Source organism: Battus philenor, unplaced genomic scaffold, assembly GCF_028537555.1.
Source record: "Battus philenor isolate CCGP_79_NKW_IND1 unplaced genomic scaffold, ilBatPhil1.0.hap1 SCAF_8, whole genome shotgun sequence".
NCBI classification, from domain to species: Eukaryota; Metazoa; Arthropoda; class Insecta; order Lepidoptera; family Papilionidae; genus Battus; species Battus philenor.
Window position 1 is genome coordinate 3142738 of NW_027181748.1, and position 22354 is coordinate 3165091.

The 22354-nt window shown below is 34.2% G+C and overlaps 2 protein-coding genes across 5 annotated transcripts in view; both read right to left on the reverse strand.

Moving 5' to 3' along the window:
• The window catches only part of jar (Myosin heavy chain 95F jaguar), a 76638-nt gene extending 56446 nt beyond the window's left edge, over positions 1–20192 (reverse strand). For 2 of the 4 annotated variants that reach the window (XM_068775289.1, XM_068775288.1), the window contains exon 1: positions 19949–20192. The gene's annotated coding sequence lies outside the window, so the exon portion shown is untranslated. The remainder of the gene's footprint in view (positions 1–19948) is intronic. The other 2 variants (XM_068775287.1, XM_068775286.1) reach the window with 1 other exon arrangement.
• LOC137931669 (myophilin-like) lies at positions 10527–11310 on the reverse strand. Its single transcript, XM_068775150.1, has one exon. It carries the CDS (start codon positions 11272–11274, stop codon positions 10711–10713), a length of 564 nt encoding a protein of 187 aa, XP_068631251.1. The 5' UTR covers positions 11275–11310; the 3' UTR covers positions 10527–10710.
• Positions 20193–22354: the final 2162 nt, after the last annotated feature.

Below are 22354 nucleotides of genomic sequence, written 5' to 3' on the forward strand. Positions count from 1 at the left end.
CTCCGAAACGGGTTGACCGATTTTTACCAAATTTTATATGCGTATTCAGTAGGTCTGAGAATCGGCTACTATCTATTTTCCATACCCCTAATTGATAAGGGTTGTTCACCTTTAAACTTCTTTTTTAATTTTTTTGACGTATTTTTTTGTTTTTATTTCTTTATGATACAGCATACCAAAATACATACAACCCTATATTTCACCCCACTACGATCAACCCTTATTTTTTATTTATTAATTAAAAAATTTATTTCTTCTGCAAAACAACGTTTGCGGGATCAGTTAGTAATTATATAATATGAAAGTTGTATGCGGAAACAGATTTCCACATAAACTTTACTAAAATTACACTTCCAAAGTAAAGTTTCGATATTGCTTATTTGTTAAGGCTATAGTTCAATTAAGCTTACTTATCATAGTGAAACTATGCTACGTTGCTCGTGGAACCAACAGCTGTTGGGTTAGAAAGGTTATGAAGGACTACGAGCCGGTGAACGCGGTTTAGGCTCTTACTAGCTGGACCGATGTCATGGTCAGGATGAAGAGATGTCGCCGGATGCAGGAAGCCTTCCATCATGTATCTTTGGGTAAGGCATATGCCTTGCAGTGGGCGTCTATCAGCTGACATTAAAATGATTTAACACCAACTTAATGATGCTTTTACTAATGATAATATAAGTAATGAATAAGTAACTTATAGTTACATTCTCACATTATTATTTTTATTACATATATATACAGAGCATTTGACCTCTCTCTCGGTTGATATTAACACTTAAAATGCGGATATAATTCGCCGCTGCTATACGCGTGCAGCACTTTTTGTGAATCACGCGGATGTTTGATTATTCATAAAAATCGAAGTAAATTGAAAACTACTTCGTTTTTACGAACGAAACTTTCTTTATGTTAAACTTAAATATAATCTGTATGATTAAAAAAAAAACGCGTTCCAGCTACAGACTGTAAAGCAAGTAAAAATACGATACCCGAATGAATGCCGAATTCCACAATGGTACATGCCTATAAGGATACTTATTAATCAATTGAAAGCGTTCCTTTAGTTTAATATATAATTTAATCCACATTTATCTACAGATATCTCACGTTTTCATATATTATGCATGCACTATGCAGTTGGCGAGAGTTGCAAGAGTCACGATGTACTTGGCAGAACTGTCCGGCTACAATAATGCAATAAAATAAAAAAATAACAAAATTCAACTACTGTTTTAGCATGTTAAGCTTGGGAAATACCTTCTTTAGTTATCATATAAGTTTTCAAAAGTGATCATTGTAAAACATGAACTCGTCTGAACTTGTGGATTCCTGTTACATTACAACGCGTTTAGAACATTAATGGCGAAGGATACGATTGGCGCTTTAATTAATTCGACACGTTTAATGTTCTTTTTAAACATTATACGCATTATTTAACATCTTAATTAAAATAAAAATTTATGTATACGAAACAATAACATTTCGTAATTATAAAAGGAAAAAAATAGAATTTTTTTTAAATCCTGAATTATTTTATTTTAATAAACTAATAAAAAAGCATTTATTTTACTTATAATAAATATCATTTATAATTAAAAATAGAAATCTTTTTTTTAAATTTTGTAATTTAAAAAAAACACATTTATTATGAGAGTCTGATGACAACACTACAGAATAAATGTAATTAGATCCAATGCACGGAATTACGATCGTGTATGACCTATAAATGGTTACAAGCGAAGCCATATTAAATATCTCCGAGTTTAGATATAACTTCAAAAACAATTTGTTTCAATAGTAGTTTTAATTGCTCTTTTTAATATCCTTTGGTATTGTAGAATATTTTGTTACTTCAAAAACATCATCTTTCGACAAAGACGAAAACCTCCCTCATCGATTTCTAATACGGTCGTTTGAAAGCGACCTGCATTTAACTTAATAAGATCTTCTATCTAATTTGGAGGTGGCTGTTCCGTGGTATTCGCTCCGAAACCTTATGGTCCTAGCGATGATTTGTCCTGTGCGTTGTGGCACTATTAATTCTATGGGCTAACGTCGATCTTTCATTCGTCTACTGATCTCCTCATTCCTTGTTCAAAGATCACCACGATGATTTGTACCACGTATTCAGCGATTTCTCTCAGACTTAATTGTATATTTCTTAATAATCATTAATAAAAAAAAAACATTTTTCATCATTTTCGTCTAACAAAGGGAACGTACAGGCAAATCACATTTGTGAAAGCATCGACCTTCCATTTTATATAATAGGCAATCCGACATCCAGTTGTGAGTATTCAGGACAACCCTGACACGTGTGGTGTAGTGCGGTGGGAAGCCCTGCAAGTGCGGTCGATATCACCTTACGTGCGAGCGACAGGCCCCGCCGACCACAGAGCACGCGACCACATACTTTATGACTACAACTTTAGATCACAAAATTTCTGCCCAAGGCTGTCCACAGGTAGACTAAGCCAGGTAGACGAAGCCTCCTTTACAGATTTCCAATAGGAACAACCAGCGTTTTTTGCAACGACCTTGACCAAGTTATGTAGTCTGCCGGTCTGTGGTCTCCACTCCAGAACCTAAAAGCTCCAGAGGCTATCAGTTCTTCGCGCTATATGGCTTCATCACTGCTAAACCAAATAGCCAATCAGCAGTTTCAATTTGGTCACCTTCGTTCGTGTACAGATATTTTCATTCCGACGAACGAAAGATTTACCCAAGATTATAGATTCCTTCTCTTCTATCTCATACTTTTAACGCTTAATTCCAATCGCCTCGTATAAAGTGATCACTTTAAAATATATATCATTTGTTTATTTTTAAAATTGGAATCCGACAGACCAATTACTGGTAATACAAAGATATCTGAATTTTGTGAACGCTTTTACTATGTTAACAATATTTATTATTTCTGAAACCAATGATTTTTGTATAGTGTGTACTACACATGAACTTATACGAAATGAGCTATGAATTCACCCCTTTAAAGCTTTTACATCTATAACCAATCATATTGTATATAAATAATGTAAATAATATTGTATAAAAATATAAATAGCAAAAGATATAACTTTCCTTTATAGTAGCTATTTGATGTATATATCCGTTACAATTCTGATTTCTACATACACAATTATACGCTTTATAAGAGTATATAAGATATGTTTTGCGGCACAACCACATTTGTAATGAAAAGTCAATAATTATGACAAACGTAATATATATATATAGACTTTCACAAATGATATAGCAGAAACACAAAAGTGCTTTTGAGTGTTTGTTTTACCCTCCCCTTTCAAGAAATAAAATGCTTTCTTTATTTTATATCCATTCGGAATTCCACCCTCAATAAATTAAACACGGTGGTTAGCTAGGGCGTCTCCCTCGTAACACAGACCGCGATTAAACAGATTACCCTGCATTTTTGTAATGTAATACGTTACCATTAGAATGCAGGAAGACTTATGGACTTTTTAAATTGTTCTATTTATCATTATATATTAAACCGCAGCTCCATGCGTTGGTCTGGTCAAGTCCGAATAACGTTCGATACCACATTAGCCAAAGCAATATATCGCGGAATACAGGCATATATAGCGTAGCAAACCAAAATGCGACGATCTTTAGTAGTGATACGACGCAAGGAAAATTAGTCGTTACATCGAAAGTTGTGTATTTATTGTCTAGTTTTCAAATCAATCTTAGATACGATTGAATCTTAAATCTTACGTAAACTTATCCTGGAATCTCTTGAGTAAATTTTTAGTTTTTTTTTTTAAATAATTATAGTACATATGTTGCACATTTAGGCCTTCGGCCAATTTATTATATATGTATGTATGTGTGTGTGTGTGTGTGTTTGGGATTATCAAACAATAAAGGCAGTGGTCACGCACACAAGTCTTTACTTCGTTCTTAACAGTGTAACAATCTTTTCACTCTATATTTCTCATGACAAGGTACCTTTATGAAGTTATAAGTAAGAAGTAGATAAAAACTTAAACTTAATTTAATTTTTAATCCACATATATTGATAAATAAATTTAAAAAATTCAAATTTGTGTCAAAATGTTTTTGTATGTCTTTTAGCTTACAAATTTTTCTAGCTATGATACCTTTCTTTTCTTGCTAATGGTATATTTATTAACACTTTTTACTTACATTTGTGAAATGGCGGACTTAATACCTGTATTGTCTACCAGTAATCCTAGACCTGTAGTACATTTTCTATTATCTATGTAACTGCAGTTTTGAACTACGTTTTTGTACACATTTGAATTAACACTGAGAATTTCTACGGTATTGCTCTTGAATAACAGTAGCGGCATATTCGGCACCACATAGCTCGCAGAACAGTTTGCCGCTTGACCCTCAACGAACGGTCTGGAACGAAGACCATGAACCGGCAAGCGCAGGATGTACGACCACTGACGCCCACGACGAAAGACACTGAATGCAGGCCGTTTCAATCAATGTACAGCGGAAGAACTTCTGATTTAAACTAACAGTCAGATATCAAGATCATCTAGATCAAACATAAAGTTATACGTATCAATTATAACTGAACCTCAGGCCTAATGACACAACCATTATTAACTGTCTAACTGCCAGTTAAATTTAATATACACGGAGATACGTGGCCGTAATAAAACTCCGTAACCATACGTTCATAAAGGAAGCATTAATGATCAGCAATTCATATGAAAGCTGTTAACAGTGTAATAGGTTTTACTACCGCTATGTTCTCACAAATCGCCGCGTCATGGCATTAAAACGGCCATGTTTATGAATATAATGAATCAAACACGCACTTTCACTCTGATTAAATTCCTAGAGCCATTAGAGTCAAATAAGGTAGTAACTATCATCTATAAATAAGTTCTAATCGATTTACCCGCACCACACTGCGGAAACTAATAGATGATGACGTCATCCTAGATGATAAAGGATTACGGGTGTTATTTCCCGAGTTCATTCACATGGGAACCATGTTACTTGAATCATTATTTACCAAATAATTACATATTTAGTCATATTTACAATTGTAGATTTAGATCCGAGTCATTGATAAAAACAAATTATGAATTATATACCATATACGTAACGATACAACCTTTTTATTTTCGGGGGTAAATCTTCAGTATGGACATAAGATACCCTGCTCTCTGGTAGAAAAACAAGGTTATGTAGAATTCCTACCCATTGACTTTTAGAGAGGCCGCCCGATCTCTTACAGAACTCACAACTGCCCCTCAGTATTGTGCCAAGACACATCCCAGGAGTGAGCAGCGCCTCCCCCGGTATCCTCGCTGTACCGCAGCAACAGGAGACCACTTCGCATTGCTACCTTTCTTGAGTTTGCGTTGAGTGGACAATGAAGGCCCTCACCTTCAACGCCTGCGAACCCTATGCCCCTTTTAGTCGCCTCTTACGACAGATAGAATACCATAACTCTATTCTAGTGAACCCGGAGAAAGAGTTGAAGTTATGACATAACATATGGCTATAGGAAACATATTGATTTATGCATGTGACCTGATAGACGGCCACAGCAAAGCTTACAGTATGGAGTTGATTTAAATTTGAATTCGTTGATTTAATAAATATATACACAGTTTAGATTTCCTAGTGTTTTGTTTCTAAAACCAGACATATCAGTTTCTCTAATGAACAATTTAATGTTTTTAATATTAAAAGTTAGGTATGTTAATTACGGGTTCATAAGAATTTTCGAAATGCTAAGGTTGTGCAGGGCCCAAAAAAGTTTGAGAAACACTGGCCTAGAAGGTCATACATAATTATTTATATTTGATAAACGTGTAAGTTCGCTTATTGGCAAAGTATCTTTATACTATACTTTACATTAAAAAAATATTTCTTATTCCATTGATACTAAAACTTTTAATCCTTTATAGGCGAAGCATTTGACCTGTATCTCGCCTGATGTTAAGCAATGACGAACTCTACCTTACAACATGTTGTCTAGAAGAAACCTATTCACTCTTGTCTTGAAAACTCCTGAGTTATAATTGTTTAAAAACTATGACGCCGATAGGTTGTTCTACAGCTTGGCTGCTCGAACTATAAAAGCAGTGGAAGTGTAAGTGGAAGGAATTTCAACCGTGTACAAATGTTGTACGTGTTGTTACATTTGCAAGACTTCCAGTATTAAGTTCGCATAAAACAGAGCCAAAAACCCCATAAAATGTTTCCTAGTCGTTTATATAAAACCTTTAATGTTTCAATACCATTAAAAGCACGCCAAACGCAATCAACGAGATATACTGTTATAAACAAAAAGGCACATTAATCTTGCAGTGTAATCTTTAAACACATGTGGCGATAAACCCCCCTATACGTTCTCTGTTCACTTCCAGCATATGTTGAAACGTGAAGGTGTGAATGAGAGAAGCAATCAAAACATTCAGTAGTCGGTAGTCGGACATCCGTGTTTCCGGTGTTACCGACGCATGACCATACCTTCCTGGGCCTGATGACGCACCGCTGTCTGTATTTACTGAATTAATTACGCTGATACCTCAATTACATTTAAATACCTACTATAAATAAAAAAGTAAAAAAAAGCTGCACAAGAAAATAAAACCTTAATTAAAAAAACCAATTTATTAGAGAACTATTCATTTTTAATATCTTCTATAAATAACATTTAGAATTTAACATATATACTAATTGGTTATAGGCGTAAAAGCCTTAAAGGGGTGTTTATATAGTTCTGAATAAGCTGTCAATTAATCACACAAGTACACTGTTCCCAATAATCAATGTTTTACAATAATAAATAACGTAATGATATTATAGTAAATCTATCGTCTTTTTTTCTTCTGATGGTTTCACAAACACACAAAGCGTTCTTTGTTAGGTTCATATATGTTATTTATTATATATTTAAACACAAGTTTCATTAACAAATGTCATTAATGGTGCTTATTATGGAAGTACAACCAAGGACGTTAGTTTACTAAAAAAAAAAATGAAATGTTTTTGAGTGACGACCACGAGCAGATATATATTTAATCTGTGGATAAAGTCGTCGTTCGTCGAAATTTAGGTCTGTGAACTGAAAATTTGCTGGGCGATCGTATTTCAGTTTCACTATGATGTTCTCATGAAGATGAACTATATTCATGTAGAGTGCGACTCGGCGGTCGAGCTCATTGACCAGGCGTGGGTACGACTCCCACTAGGTTGGCCGACGACATAGCAAATGCGAGAAGTCGCTGGATGCGGACAACGCACGCCATCAACAGTAAAGCGTAGGTCACGCCACGCAATGCCGGACGAGGACACACCGACCCCGAAAGGTATTAAAAGACGCCCCCCAAAAAGACCAAGGGGGGCCCCCATCAACGAGGTCACACAAAAGGTGACAAGACACGCCCAAGCAAGAGGGCGCACCTAATGGCAACTATCACGAGGTAGTTGCAAGAAGAAAAACAAGACACCGACGTCGACGCGGACTCCAACACCACCATCGAAGGAGAAAAGCAGCAGCAGCAACACAGCAAGTCTCTCGCAGCGCGACGAAGCGCCGGGAGGCGGCGACTAGTACGAGGGTCAAACTGAAAGTTCTTAGAAAATCAAAAACTAAGCATTCTAGCAAGTTATTAGTTTTATTATAACTTTTCAAAATAGCGTCCATTTACATCAATACATCGCTGCATTCGATGGAACCATTGAGAAAAGCACCTTGCCCACTCGGCCTTAGGGGTCTCTTCGACGGCGTTTTGAAACGCAGCCATTGCTTCTTCGGCGTCCATAAAATGTTTTCCTCGAAGTTTTTCTTTTATTTTCGGGAATAAATAAAAATCGCAGGGTGCGAGGTCGGGGCTATACGGCGGGTGACCCAGTAATTCCACGTCTGAGGTCGCCAAATAGTCGATCGTTTGCCTGGCGGTGTACGACGAGGCATTGTCGTGATGAAGGAGGATCCTGCTGCGAGGTCGTTTCTCTCGAACTTTTTCCAAGACAAGTGGCAAACAGTTATTAGTGTACCACTCTGCATTAACCGTTTTCTGATCCTCTAAGACAACTGTCGCGTAATGACCTGTCTTTCCGAAGAACGAGGCCACCATCTTTTTTCCAACACTTCGACCTCTCTTCACTTTAGTTGGCAACTCTTCGGAAGGAAACACCCACTGAGCAGACTGTCTTTTGGTTTCCGGATCATAACAGTAAATCCAGCTTTCGTCACCCGTTAGTATGTCGAACACAGCATTTGAGTCACCTCCGTTAAATTTTTGGATCATTTCTCGGCACCAATCAACACGGCGGAGTTTTTGAGCCTCGGTCAAATTATGCGGTATCCAGCGGGCACAAAGTTTCCTGACCGCTAAATGTTCATGGAGGATTTTGTGCACTTGACTCATACCTATGCCTAGACTTGTCCGAATCTGCTGATAGGTCACTCTTTTATCAGTCTCTATCATACGCCGCACAACACTGATATTGTCTTCAGTCGTCGCTGTAGAAGGCCGTCCCTCACGCAAATCATCGGTGAGATTAGTTCGACCACGTTTGAATTCATTAAACCAGTTGTAAACTGTGGCACGAGATGGGGCTTCATCGTGAAAAGCCAATCGAAGTCTATCATAACTTTCTTGTTGACTTATATGACATCGAAAGTCATAAAAAATCATTGCACGAAAATTTTCTCGGCTTAAATTCATTCTGACGTGCACAGACAATTTTCAATTTGACGCCAAATCGTAAAACAAATGACAAATGAATGAAATGTATACTCAATATTATTGGTAAAGAGTTCTATTTTCAAAATTTAAACTTATTTTTTTAATATAATGCTTTTAAGTTGCCAGTTCTAAAAACTTTCAGTTTGGCCCTCGTATAGAGTAGAAAGAAGGAATTTTTTATTAGACGAAGTTGTAAGAGCCCCACAAGGCTAATAACGAGAACATCAATCGGAATACAGAGGACAACGCACGACCAGTCAGCTTGGAGATTTTCGAGGGAAGGTGCCTTCCAGTGGGAGTCTTTCGGCAATGATAACAGCAGTTTTAAGATTTTCTTCTAAATGACAGGAATTCGATGTAAAAAAAAACGGTAAAATTGTTCACCTATAAACATAGATAGTTTTTCGCATAATCGGTTATGTAAGCAATGAGTCATTACATATCAATACATTTTCCTCTTCACTGTTAGTCTGATATAACAGGTAAAATTCAACTTTAATAAACGTTTTTAATATAGTTGTAGGCTTTAAATATAGTAACATAGGCTGTCATTTCAGAAAATTAATTGTCTTTCTTAATAGAAAGTGTTGATATTATATAGATTGAAATAATAAAAAAAACTATTAAATATTTAAAAAATTCATTCGTATTGTAGATTATTTTTCAGTCAAGAGGTTTTATACACCTATTTCCAATCATTTTGTATAAATGAATGCTCTTTTATATATTTTTTTCTATTGGAATTCAACAAGCTAATAACTTCTGATAGTACAAAATCTGCAGGCACAGATAATAAATAATTTTATTAATAATACGAATTTCGAAAATACTCTTACTGTATTATCATTGCGTTACTAATTATTTATGAAAATATTGATTTTTGCCCAAGGTACACAAAAAATCTCTTTAATGTTTTTATACCTATTTCCAGATCTGTCTTTTGGAATTTAATCGTGACCTACCGTAATATGTCTATGCATGTAAAAGGTAATATAGCTTCATTAAAATTCCTTAAGAATTTTGAAAGCTGATTGTACAGCCGCACCATAATACACTTAATTATTGCATCAAATATAAGTGAATGTAATTTTATGATCAATGATGAACATATAGAAAATAAAAGTAACAGAGTTACATAAACGCTTGAACAAAAATTATGATATCGCGGATTTAAAATGCTAAAACCGTAAAGTTTTATTGTTCAATATCATGTGAAACGTCGATAAAGCGTTCAATTATATACACCTATGTATAATCTGTGACAATCGTTTGAAACATTATCTGCAGTCGCATTGCGTGAAGAAACATGTTTTATAAGTAAAGGGCTAGACTGACGAAGTTGAACCTACTTGATTGTTAAATCGATATACCGTAGCGGCGACATTATAATATCGTTCCACAAGGGAGTATGCTTGGTCTACGACCTTTCTTAAAGGTCAATAATTTTTATAGGAAAATAGGTGTTTATTTTTGTTTTTGTCTCATCATCATATTAGCTGATAGTCGCCCGACAAGGAATAATTCCTAGACCTGCACGCATTCAGCCACTTACCGAAATCTTTACTATCGGTCTACCTAGTGCTGGGATCGAGGACTTTTTCCCCCTAACGATCACATGAGCGGGGTATATCACCACGTCCACAACCTATCTACTGCGGATTTAATTCCTGCTTTTGTCTAACTCTAAAGTAAACAAATAAATAATTGGAAACGTTAATTTTAATGATTACATAATCTTTTGAATTGTGATAATACAAAGTATTAAGATTAATAGGATTTATCGGAAAAACACACCTAAACGTGAATAACTATATTGCAGCTGCATTAATATAGCATAGCTACGAGTGCCCGATGTTTATCTAATCACCTTCGTTTACGCATTCCCGCAAGTACATTTACTAAGACATTTTAAACGTTTGGTAAATAAAATATTGTTTTACGAAAATATAAAATGCAATTTATTGGATTTTAAATAACAAACTTTAATTTACTTATATCACATCTGACGTCTATTCCCGAAGGAAATGCCTGATTGTTGTCCTTTGTTGCTGCCGTATTGAAGAGATATTACGTTTTGTCCTGCTCTGAGTTGTTCATCAGTGAACTCACGGACATTCTTATCCGCTTCCTTAGGGCCTATGGAAGGCTTACCGTAGTTGCCAGCTTTTCTGCCCAGCGACTGAAGGCATATTATAACGGAGTATAAGTTTTGTCTCTCCCAAAGGTCAATCGTCTGGAACGTCTCCTGCGGCGGCACGCCCAGCTTTTTAGCGGCTTCGAGAAACGCGTTTATATTCTCCATACATTTAAACGCCATTGTTGATTGATTGATCTTCTTAACAGAACCTTCTTGTATGGAATTAACCAGTTTACAGAGGAGTGTGCCGTCTTTAAGTACCTCGTACAGGTTGTCGGCGGTACCTGTTGTGTCGGCGGGTGATCCTGTCAGTTTCTTGATCCACTCGAGTGTTTCCGTGGCGATGTCATCGTTGTACTTGCTGTTGATTCGGGCCTGAGCCTCAGCGTTGATGCCGGCTTTGCCTGCACGATATTCAGCCATGTTGCCTGCTTCGCGGATACGTAACCACTGAGGTGATAGTGAGTTCTCGATATCGCGTTCAAAGCGTCTGATACGGACTATCGCTCGTTCTGCGAACCTCGACTCACGAATTATCGCTTGATGAGCCGACATTTCTTATCTTACCGCATACGATCATTGTAACAATATCAACTCCGTAGGTTTGATATAGATTAGTATATTATTTATTGTTAAATTAATTCATATTTATGCGCTGTTTACCTATTAACTCGATGACACATTGATTAGGTTTTAGGTTAATAGATAGTGTTCAAATAATCTATTATATCGAAACTTGCTTTGTTGTCCAGGAACAATTGAAAGTCCTCGCGATAACGGCGCTAAATCTGGGCTAAATGCTTAAATGACTAAAGCCTCTACTGAGGTGTAATGACCATATCCACGTTCATTCATTTATGAATATAATTATTTAGGTAGGATCATTAGTGTCCTCTTATATGCTTCATAAGAAGAATGCAATAAGAATCCAAAAAGAATCAGATTGAGCTTCCCTATAAATCTATATCCATATAATTTAGTTTATATTAATACGGCATTTATTTTACGTGTTTTTTTTTTCACACATTCAATTTGATGAAATGATTTAACTTAGATTGCATTAATAGATGCCATTATTTCGAAATGAAAAAGTACACTCGACATTGATATACCGCCCGTGAGAACTGTCAAGTCATTACTATCGAGTTTCTTACCAGTTTCTTTTATATAGAATCGTTATTCCGAACCGGGGAGTGTTTGCATAAAATTTGGCCCAATAATACTAAGTATACTTACTTATTCTCTGTTGATGTTGTTGCTGTTAGCCCAAAGGCTTTTACAACTTCATCAGAAGTGAGTCTGAGTTCACGGAGCGGAAAGATCCGTGAACTTAAAAACTGAAAAATGAACAAAGCTGGACGGTCGGGTACTAGTTTCATGTAGTCGTTAGCACGTAGTAAAACGCTCTACCCGAGTAGAGCAATGTACTGTTTGTGTTGCTGTTGTGTGCATGCGGTTTGGGACGGCAGCGTGGACCACAGACAAGTCGAAGAGGGATCCGGATCCAACCTTGGTTTGCTCACGCTGTTATGGTTCGCGGTTATGGAGCGGGTGCTCTCTAAAAACTGGTGTTGTGGTGTGGTCATTAGCGTTAAGTTCTGTTGTGTATAAGCCAGTGACCTGTGCAGAGTGTCACAGATGCAGTGGTTGACTATGTATAAATACATAATTATATGGCACATTATAAGTACAATGTCTTGACATTTCGAAGGCGTTTGGCAAATCCTATTTGAAAGAACTAATTTTTGTTTCATTGTTTCAATACCGCGTATTGTTATCGAGTTATTTCAAAATCGTGTAAAAAAGACCGTGTAGAAAACATAGTTAGGTTTATATCGAGACATATTGCAAAGTAGAGTGCGATACCAGAGACATTAGTCATAGATGGAAGCCATAAGAAGCATTGCGCAGCCTATTCATACTCAGCTAGATTATCTCAATGCTCAAATATTACGTCATACCATGAAGTATACTTTATATTACATTTTTCAAGCTACACTTGATATATGTTTTACTTTTTATAGCGCTATCAAACTTGTCTTACATTAAATGTTTTTCACCTGCCAGTAACAACAAACTTTTTTTAATAATCAACCTTCATGATAGTTGTTTTATTGAAAAAAAAATTATAAATATTTATTCACAAAAGAGTAGAACTAGTAATAAGTACATTTTTCTTCCGAATCCATCTGGTTTTTTGATAATTTTATTCTTAATTTTCAAGTAACAACATCTTTATTATTTAAATATATTTGGAAGTACACTAGATAATTAGCTATTTTCGTGAACATATTAATAAAAATCACCAAGTTATCATTCCTGGCTACAATCTAAAAATATTTAGTCGTACGGTAGTCACGAATAACGACATTAGAGAAAGCGTCCGCTTTGTGAAAACGACATCAATGTAGACGCATCCTTAGCTCGATGTTGTTCAGAAAATTTTACATCCTATTTATTTTGACGTCACTTTAGTTCTTTTCAGTCAATGATTGTCGGTCTACCTAGGTGGGGGCTTACCAGCAATTCGTCTACCAGCTCATGGTCGCGTTCCCGACCACTGTCAGTTTAAACGAGCAATTCTTCGAACTACGTCAGTATCTTTGGTTCTTCTACATATCTCCTCATTATATTTAAGAATTCCATATTTACGCTAAACGTGAAAATATTTCGTACAGAATTCATTTATTTCATTGAGAATTTCAAGTACTCGTTATTACATTATAATGACAAAAAAACATTTTGGTCCATAGTTCCAAATAAATGTTATTGTAAAGGCAACCGGTTAAAACGATTGTGAATTTTTTATCTGTATTAATAAACCGGTGAATAATCCAGTAAGTCAAATAAGACTGATACCCTTCAATGAACAGTTATTCGTAATTGTCAGGGTCATTTGTGCAGACAGACTTTTATTTTCTTTTGTAAGACAGAAGAAAAATATCTAATGGATTCAGGCGTTATTTTGCGGAAGTCCATCCCAAATAAGAAAAGGACCAATATATAGCTACTTCCGCCAATTTAGTAGTAGTCGTGCAAACCGAATCGAACACATAGAGCACAACATTACTCGTAAGGATGCCCAATGGAGGGACGTGAAACAGGTGTTGAGTGATTTAACAATGATAGTTGTGTAATTTGCATTGTTTGCCGCATGTGCATTTATCAGGGGGATGACGGGCGGTGCACTTAATTGCACGACTACTGCTGCATAGCGAAAGTAGCTACATATTGGTCCCTTTCTTACAGAAGAAAAAGAATGCAGTAAGAATGCGTTATTAATAATGAATAATCAATGTTACTTTTAAATGACCCCCGCTATTGGAGGCCTTTCTTATTTCCCCTGTCCTGGGACATAGAGATAAGTTCCAATAAAATATTTATTCAGAAAATTTTCTTATTTCCATTCTCTTATTTCTTCCATCTTAATGTCATCTATTCATTCCTCTTTTCGTTCACTCGTTCGTCATAATTTTTTGCTACACTATTTTATTTCATTCTTTGTATTCCTTTCATACCTCGCCTCACTTACGTCGCCTTCCCTCAACGAATAACGACAGAAAGGTCATTTAGTTAATTTTTATTTCTTTTGCTTTATTATAGAATTTATACATTTTAAATTGTGTTTATTTATATCTTATGTTTTTATTTTCTTAACACCATATCGCAGTTGTATCACAGGATTTCTAAAGTATCACAATTCGTTCATAAATATTTTTTGTTCTTTCTATACTTTAAATCTTTGACAGGTGATTGTTAAACGTAGGTTGATTGACGTAATTAATAAAAAAAATTAAGGCAGTGTCTAGACCACCGAATCAACAAGCTGCATAAAACGATTGCCTACTAAGTGAACTACTTTGATAATGTCGTTGGAAGACTACCTTGATAGGGTCGTTGGAACAAACTCGATGCAGGCCGCTTACAACCGATCCTCTTGTCTATATTTTCAGAGATCTACAGCTGAAATGTTGATGATGACGTAGTCTCAGTAGTATTTTCAAGGAGTTATTTTTGCTTAAATATTATGGAAGCGCCTTCTACCAGTTACTCATAGAGTTACCTGAGCATAATTAGATGTAAATATTTAATGGAATCAGGCGTTACCTCGCGGAAGTCCATCCTAAGTAAGAAAAGGACTAATATTTAGCCACTTTCGCAAACAGAGACTCTGTGTTTGGCACTAATCGGTGTAACATAACTCCTGAAGATGCCCCGTGGATTATCACAGCTCACAATTCAAGACAACATTAAATAGGAGGCTTACATATGTATGAAAAGGACCAATATTTAGCCACTTCCGCACATGCAACAAACACAAGTGCCAAACACAGAGTCTAAGCACTAATCGGTGTAACATAACTCCTGAAGATGCCCCGTGGAGGGGTGAAACACGTGTTGAGTGAATTATCGGTGGCAGTTGTGTAATTCACATTATATGCCGCATACGCATTTATCAGCGAGCTGGCGAGCGGTGCACTTTATTGCACGACTACCACTGCATGTGCGGAAGTGGCTAAATATTGGTCCTTTTCTTACTTAATTAGATGTAAACTGTCGTCTTATTTAATTCCGGAATATTTATAACACAAAAGTTCTTTTCATTATTCGTTCAACGCTTCTTTTTTTGAATAAAAATGATCCGTATTGATCCGTCTGATTTCTACTAATTGGACACAGGCATCTCTCGTAGATTTTCAACAGGACCTATAGGAAGCGGCCTGTGGTGTTAAACTAAATAAGGTCATGATCTATCTTGTAAAAGGATGTTCTTCGCTGAGCTTGCCGGGTTGGTCTATTTAAATACTATATGAACAGTTAGATTAAATTCCAAATTCAAAAATGTTTAAGTCACTAAAGCTAAATACGTTATATAAAAAAATATATTTCGTTTTAAATAAAGATATGGTTCCTGTATATTTGCCACCGAATGCGCTTCAACAGCTAAATATGTAAAATGGGCAATTAGTATAAATTAGTTTTATATGACTAATATTAATTACGTCATACGATTAGCAAGTAGGTTTTTGAAAGTTAATAAAGAACATTCTAGAACGATGATTGGTGCGGTGCACCTTATCGTTATTGTCGACGGTAAGATATTATCATTAAACTGATAACGATTCAATTGTACACAAGTACCGGGTCGAATACTTTAATGATAATATAATTGAATTATTTGTAAGGAAATGGACTCAATATAATTTTATATTTATATACATATATGAAGAAATTAACACTGCAAACACCTTTACGTATATTGTTTTTTTTTGCAATTGTAATACAGATAAAAAATCTGAGAGGCAGTAGTTTAGTTTGGGCTATCAATCTTTGAAATTCATGTTTTTCACGACCCCTATTTTCCTGTACGAAAAACAAATATTTTAATTACGCATCAAATATTAACAATGCTGTCCATTACAATAAAAACCACTATTTTTAATTTTTTTTATTTAAATTTCGTATTCGGCGGATAAGTTAGCTAAGGCTTGAGATATTACATTATATGTAAAATAATTTCGAAATTCAATTCGGTAAGTTTTTTTTTTATTAGAGACACGACTTTTATAAGTATTCGAATTAAATCTAATTAACAATGTATTGGTAATACACGTTTCAATATTGTTAAAAATTAGAAATAAGTCCGGTCTAGAAGACGTCGCCGTTATCCTCAGAGATTATATTACATACTAGCTGTGCCCGCGACTTCGTCCGTGTGGAATTTAACAAAAAAAAAATAATTTTTCTTTTTTTATTTAAGAATTTATCTAAAACAAAAGTGGCCTAAATTACTTCTTATTACATCAGGTACCTGCAACTATAAGTCTCGTCAAAATATTACTGGTCATTTCAGAGATTATCCTAACAAACACAGACAAAAACTAAAAAAAATGGTGTATGTACTACTGTATATATATTCATATGCATGTAGTAAAAATCGGTTATTTTAATATTACATAGAGACAATACAATTTTATTTATTTGTATATATTATTTCTTATACGTGTACATCGTGTCAAATCTCACTTTTGGTTACAATCAGGTTTAATTCTCTTTAGGATTTATTTTATATTCTAACATACTTATTGAAATTATAGTACCTTGTTTGTCTTTTTTTTAATTATTCGATCTAATACATAGAGGTACTTCACCATCATCATATCAGCAGATAGACGCATAAATAATGCATATGCCACCCCCGTAGATCACAATAATGCAACGGGCGTCTAACGCACACATACACATAACATAACACACATACGTACCCATATACTGATACCTTTGCGTTCGGAACAATTAATAAATATTCACATCTGTGCGTCTGTCTATTTATTAATATTTTTTTTTAGTGTACTTTCATAAGTTAAATTACTGCAATTATCCTGTGCGACATAATAGGTATACACACACACATATATATATATATATATATATATATATTAACGGCTCGTGGTCACCACTCGAGAACCTGACGTGTCCAAGGGCCGACAGTTGCGCTAGCGATGCGCCTCCTACTGCTACTTAAGAAGAGTTATTTTTCCAGCTATGTCCACGGTCATCCTGGTTCTTCCGCGGATTTCATCATCTCACATTCGATCACGCAGCAAAGATCCAAGTATAGCCCTCTCCATTGCTCTATTGGTGATCATGAATTAAGGCCCATCGTAAGCGACCACGTCTTGGATTCATATCATTACTGACAATGCGCACTGGTCAAAGATCTTCGGTATTGCGGTATTTGAATAGTTGTTCACTATAGATAAATAGTTTAAGAGAGCATAAGTGAACTAAAAACATTCAAGTTAAAGAAACAAATCATTTTGCGGGTTTTATTTCAAGATCATATCTTTACCTGGTTTTATCGTTTGGAAATTGTGATAGCGGTCTTTTGTTCGGAACAACGTCGGCGTCATTGTTTCGCTCGTTGATTAAACACAATAAAATTACGGATCTGTGCCGTGCTGCAAGGCTGTTTGGCAACATCGCAACGCTATTTCACACAATTTAAAAAAAAACCTTATGGCCGTTTTCACTTTGTACTTTTTGATAAGTTTCGATCGAGTTGTCATTTAAATATATCTACAATAATACGGTTTATTACGTACAATAATATGTTTATACTGTAGTCAGTAGCCAACATAAATCCAATAAAGATATCTTACACTTGTTAAAATTCTTAAGCATAGGATAATTACATATACAAAGTGATTAAAAATGTTTAAATCAAAGTTCAAAAATCAATAGATTCAGAAATAGTAAATAATATTATAAATACTGTACAAAAAAACACTTTCAAAATTCAATATTACTATATATTAATTAAATATAACATTGAGCCATCACCTCATATAGACAGATTGGAAATAGGTTTATAAGATTTAAAGATTTCTCCTGAAAAGGAGCTACATACAAAATCACAGCGAAAAGATCATATAACAATTTTTACATAAATCATAAAAATTATCAAACATACATTATATATATTTCTCAAATGTATAGTTTTACTAATTTAAATCTATTCATTGTTCTAAATGTAATATTGTATTGTCTTCCACATGTCTTGAGTCTACAGGTAACAATGAATAATATATCATGATAATAAAAAAAACACACTAAATACATTGTATTCAAGAATGATTCATAGTAACAATTGTTTTCATAACACTTGTGGATAGAAAATGTTTTTTTTTTTACATTTAAATAAATAAATAAGAATTTCATTGTCAATTACCCACAATCATTCTGTAGGATAGAGTTAAAAACAACTACATCATATATATGTTTAAGTTGCCGACACAAATGAAGTGGAAAGGATTAGCCTACATTAGTATAGCCATATTATATAAAGAAAAGACGGTCAAAAGATCAGGAAAGTTCTGGAATTTCCAGAGTGTTTGCCAATCATCTGGATGGGGACTGTAAAGAAAGACAAAGGATACTTCTACAAAACACTTCATCCAGAGTTGTGACTAATGGTCAAAAACCATAACCAAGAGTAAAGGGATGTAGGAAGAAGAACTGGTAAATAATTCTAATGTTCTTAGGAAAGAAAAACTTATTAGAAACTGCCTATCTGTACTTTAGAAGTGTACATATATTTTTTGTTTATATAGACATATTTTTACAATAACAAAAGATACAGGATTTTTAAATTCAAGAACTATAAAATCTTAGCTAAGCTTTATTATTACCTCTTTGTAGTAGAGTATATCTTTAAGTACTTCATGGTTTATATGAGTTATCACTGCATTTAGAATGCAATAGTCAGCTATAATACTTGGAATGGTCTTTTGAACATCAGATATGGGGCAGGAGTAGCAGAAATATGCAGATTATCAGGTTCTTTACTTATGATATTCTTTTTCAAAGGGTACTAAACAAAAGTTTATGGTGATAATAAAATATTGTAATATAGATGTATTTTAATTGCAAGTTTTCTTGAATATTTGTTTATAACTGTTACATTCTTTTATAAACCAAGGTTTAAAAAATATTTTCGCCCAGAAATTTGGTGCAATTAATTAAAAATACTTTAAAATTACACGGAATTGATAAATTAACATTGATAACAATCTATGTATAATTTGACAAAGATTAACGAACGTAAGTCATTAGTAATGCCTATTTACAGTTATATTAATTCAAGGCAATCAATATTGCCTAACGTCACCAGTATAATGGCAATTTAGAGCGTACTTTAAATTAATGATAATGAATAAAACACTACAGTGTTTCGAAATGGTAAATGAAATATTGTGGATGTAACGAAATATTATTAATAAAATTACTATAGCGGCACTTGAAAGACTAATTGGATTATTGAACCAACTTTGGAGCATCCAAAAGCTAAGCTAATTTAAAGTTTAATGAATAATTTAAGTAACTCGGGAATTCCTGATCTGAGAGCCTTTAGTCCGACAAAACTACGAAAGCCGGTACGACTAACAGCGCTGAAATAAACCTAAACCAGACTAGCAACAACTAGGTAGCGTGATAAAACTATGATAACGCTCTCATGTATCCACGGTATCAACTAAAAATCAACTTGCGCGATCACAAAACAATAGTGACGAATTAAACAAATAAGAAATCTTACCGCAACTTTTTACACCGTCTAAAGTTTTGTAATGTTATCACAATGCACAAACAAGTTAAAAGTTAAAAAAAATAATCCATTTTATTTCACAACACCACACTTTCACAGTTTCGTTGTCGCCTGCCGGCTGAGCGGCGAAATTTGTTTGTTAGTTGGCGAAATGAATTACGTTACGACATCCGCCGCCCGCGAGCGTTCGGAAACCTTCGTTCCGTTCTCTAGCCTCCCCGCCACAACCCATGTGACAAGCGTCTGATTGGTTACTTACTGCGCTAGTGATGTCTCTTTGACAAGATTTACCAAAACATATTTTTGACATTTTTAAAATCTGTGTAAGTTCTTATGTGAAAACATAAAACTAATAATAATTAATAAAGTAAGGATTATTTCTATAATTAACCTAATAAAATAAGTCAAATTTAAATAGCATACTTTTCTATGCAATAGAGCTTCATTGTCAAAATTATATTCAGTTATTATTTGATTTAATTATTTTTATTTTAACTCATAACTAATATTAACTCATTTAACTTATACTTCTGTGTAATCTTTCTTTTAACGAAATTTAATCGATAAATTAACATCAAAAAAGGTACACACTAAAACCAAACAATTTTTTTCCAAATTGTTCATTGTAAATTATATATTATAGCTTTACTGATAAATGATTAAATTAGAGAATAGTGTTAAAATTTACATTTTTAAATATTACGTAACTAATTTCCAAAATGATTGGTAAACAACGTTCGGTTGAAGTGTTTCTACATACTAATAATAGATGGCGCTAAACTTTATTTCTCATGGCAGTAAATTTCATCTTTTTTAAAACTGTACTTTTTAAATTTATTTTAAATAAAAGCACTTAACAGATATCTCTGCCAGATGTATCATCTAATTTTATTTAAGATTTGTTACCTAAACCTGTCTACATAATTTTAAAAAAACTGACATAACGATAGTCAATAATTAAAAAAATAGATTCTTTCATATCAGTTAAGACCTTTTTCTTTTCCTTCTATTAAATAGAGCAATATAAGTAGTTAATAATTGTGCCAACTACAAATTTCTATTAAATTATTTTTCATATAAAAACATCGAAACAAAGATGGCTTGTGGACCTTAAAGTAATTGAAATATTTTATCCAGAATAAAGCTTTGATGCTCAACGTTTAACAATACGACAGCGTTGGTATATTGGTTTTCACACAATGTCTTCTTTGTTAATATGGTAGAATATGTAAGCTAACAGTCGTACCAGACGCCCTCGAGGCAGCCCTCGTGTTGATTACTGTTCATAACTTTAGGATGAGGACCTTCAGTGCATCGTCACTTTGGGCTAAGTCAACGGACGAATATCTTTTATAATGACAAAGTAAGATGTTTTCTTTACCGCTTGACAGCAGTAGTGACGTAATAAAATATGTTTATTATATTTCTTCCCTTTCTCTTCGTCTTCTTGTTGATAATTTTAATTTACTGTCAAGTTGTTATAAAATTGAGTGATTTATTAATCACTCAATTTTATAGCATCAAAATAATTAATTAAAGCGACATCTAGCGTAGTTACCTTGAAATAAACATACTTGATGTTATAATTTAATATTAAACTACAACAACTATAGATTAATTCGAATAGTAGTTTGCGTTCTTAAAATATAATGAAAATCTTGTATAAATATTATGTACCATTACGGGCAATTTTAAATTATTATTTTACGTATATATATTTTAATAAGAGTTAAAAGTGATGAACAAATTCGCATGGGTAATTTGAGTTTCTGTGGTGCCACTACGCATGAATATTTCTTTTGAAATATTATGAGTGAAAGAAATTTCTTGAAGTAATAGCCAAAAGATGATCAAGAGGAAGCGAAGGAATATATAAATGAGTATATTGTCATCGATCCCGCAACTGGTTATTGTATAAGTAACCTGATTTAATGGTAATACTTAATGAAACGTATAAAAGTCTACGAGTACATTTATTTTTTGAACTTATAGTAGTTATTTACAGTACATTATATTTTCTAACATTTCCGATCATGCAATAAAGTAACCTTGTTAAAAAGTGAACGAATCTAAAACACAGAATAAAATAATAATGAATTAACAAATAAATTCGTCGCGTAAGCGCGGTATAGAATAGGCCCACCCTTTGTCGAGCTAACAGAAGGATCAGTTTCAAGATGATGGGCAGCAGCGTCTTGTGCAAACCATAAAGCCACACTGTTTACGATCGCCAACCTGCCTGCCAAATGTGGCAGTCGAGCTAATGAAGGAGATGAGCTATATGGATAAAAGGATAAAATAACGCAATATTTCAAATTCGTTGTACTATGGTTGTGTCAATGACACTCAGTAGTCAAATTGGTCCTCAAGGAAGAATAATGCTGTCGCAGTTTTCTT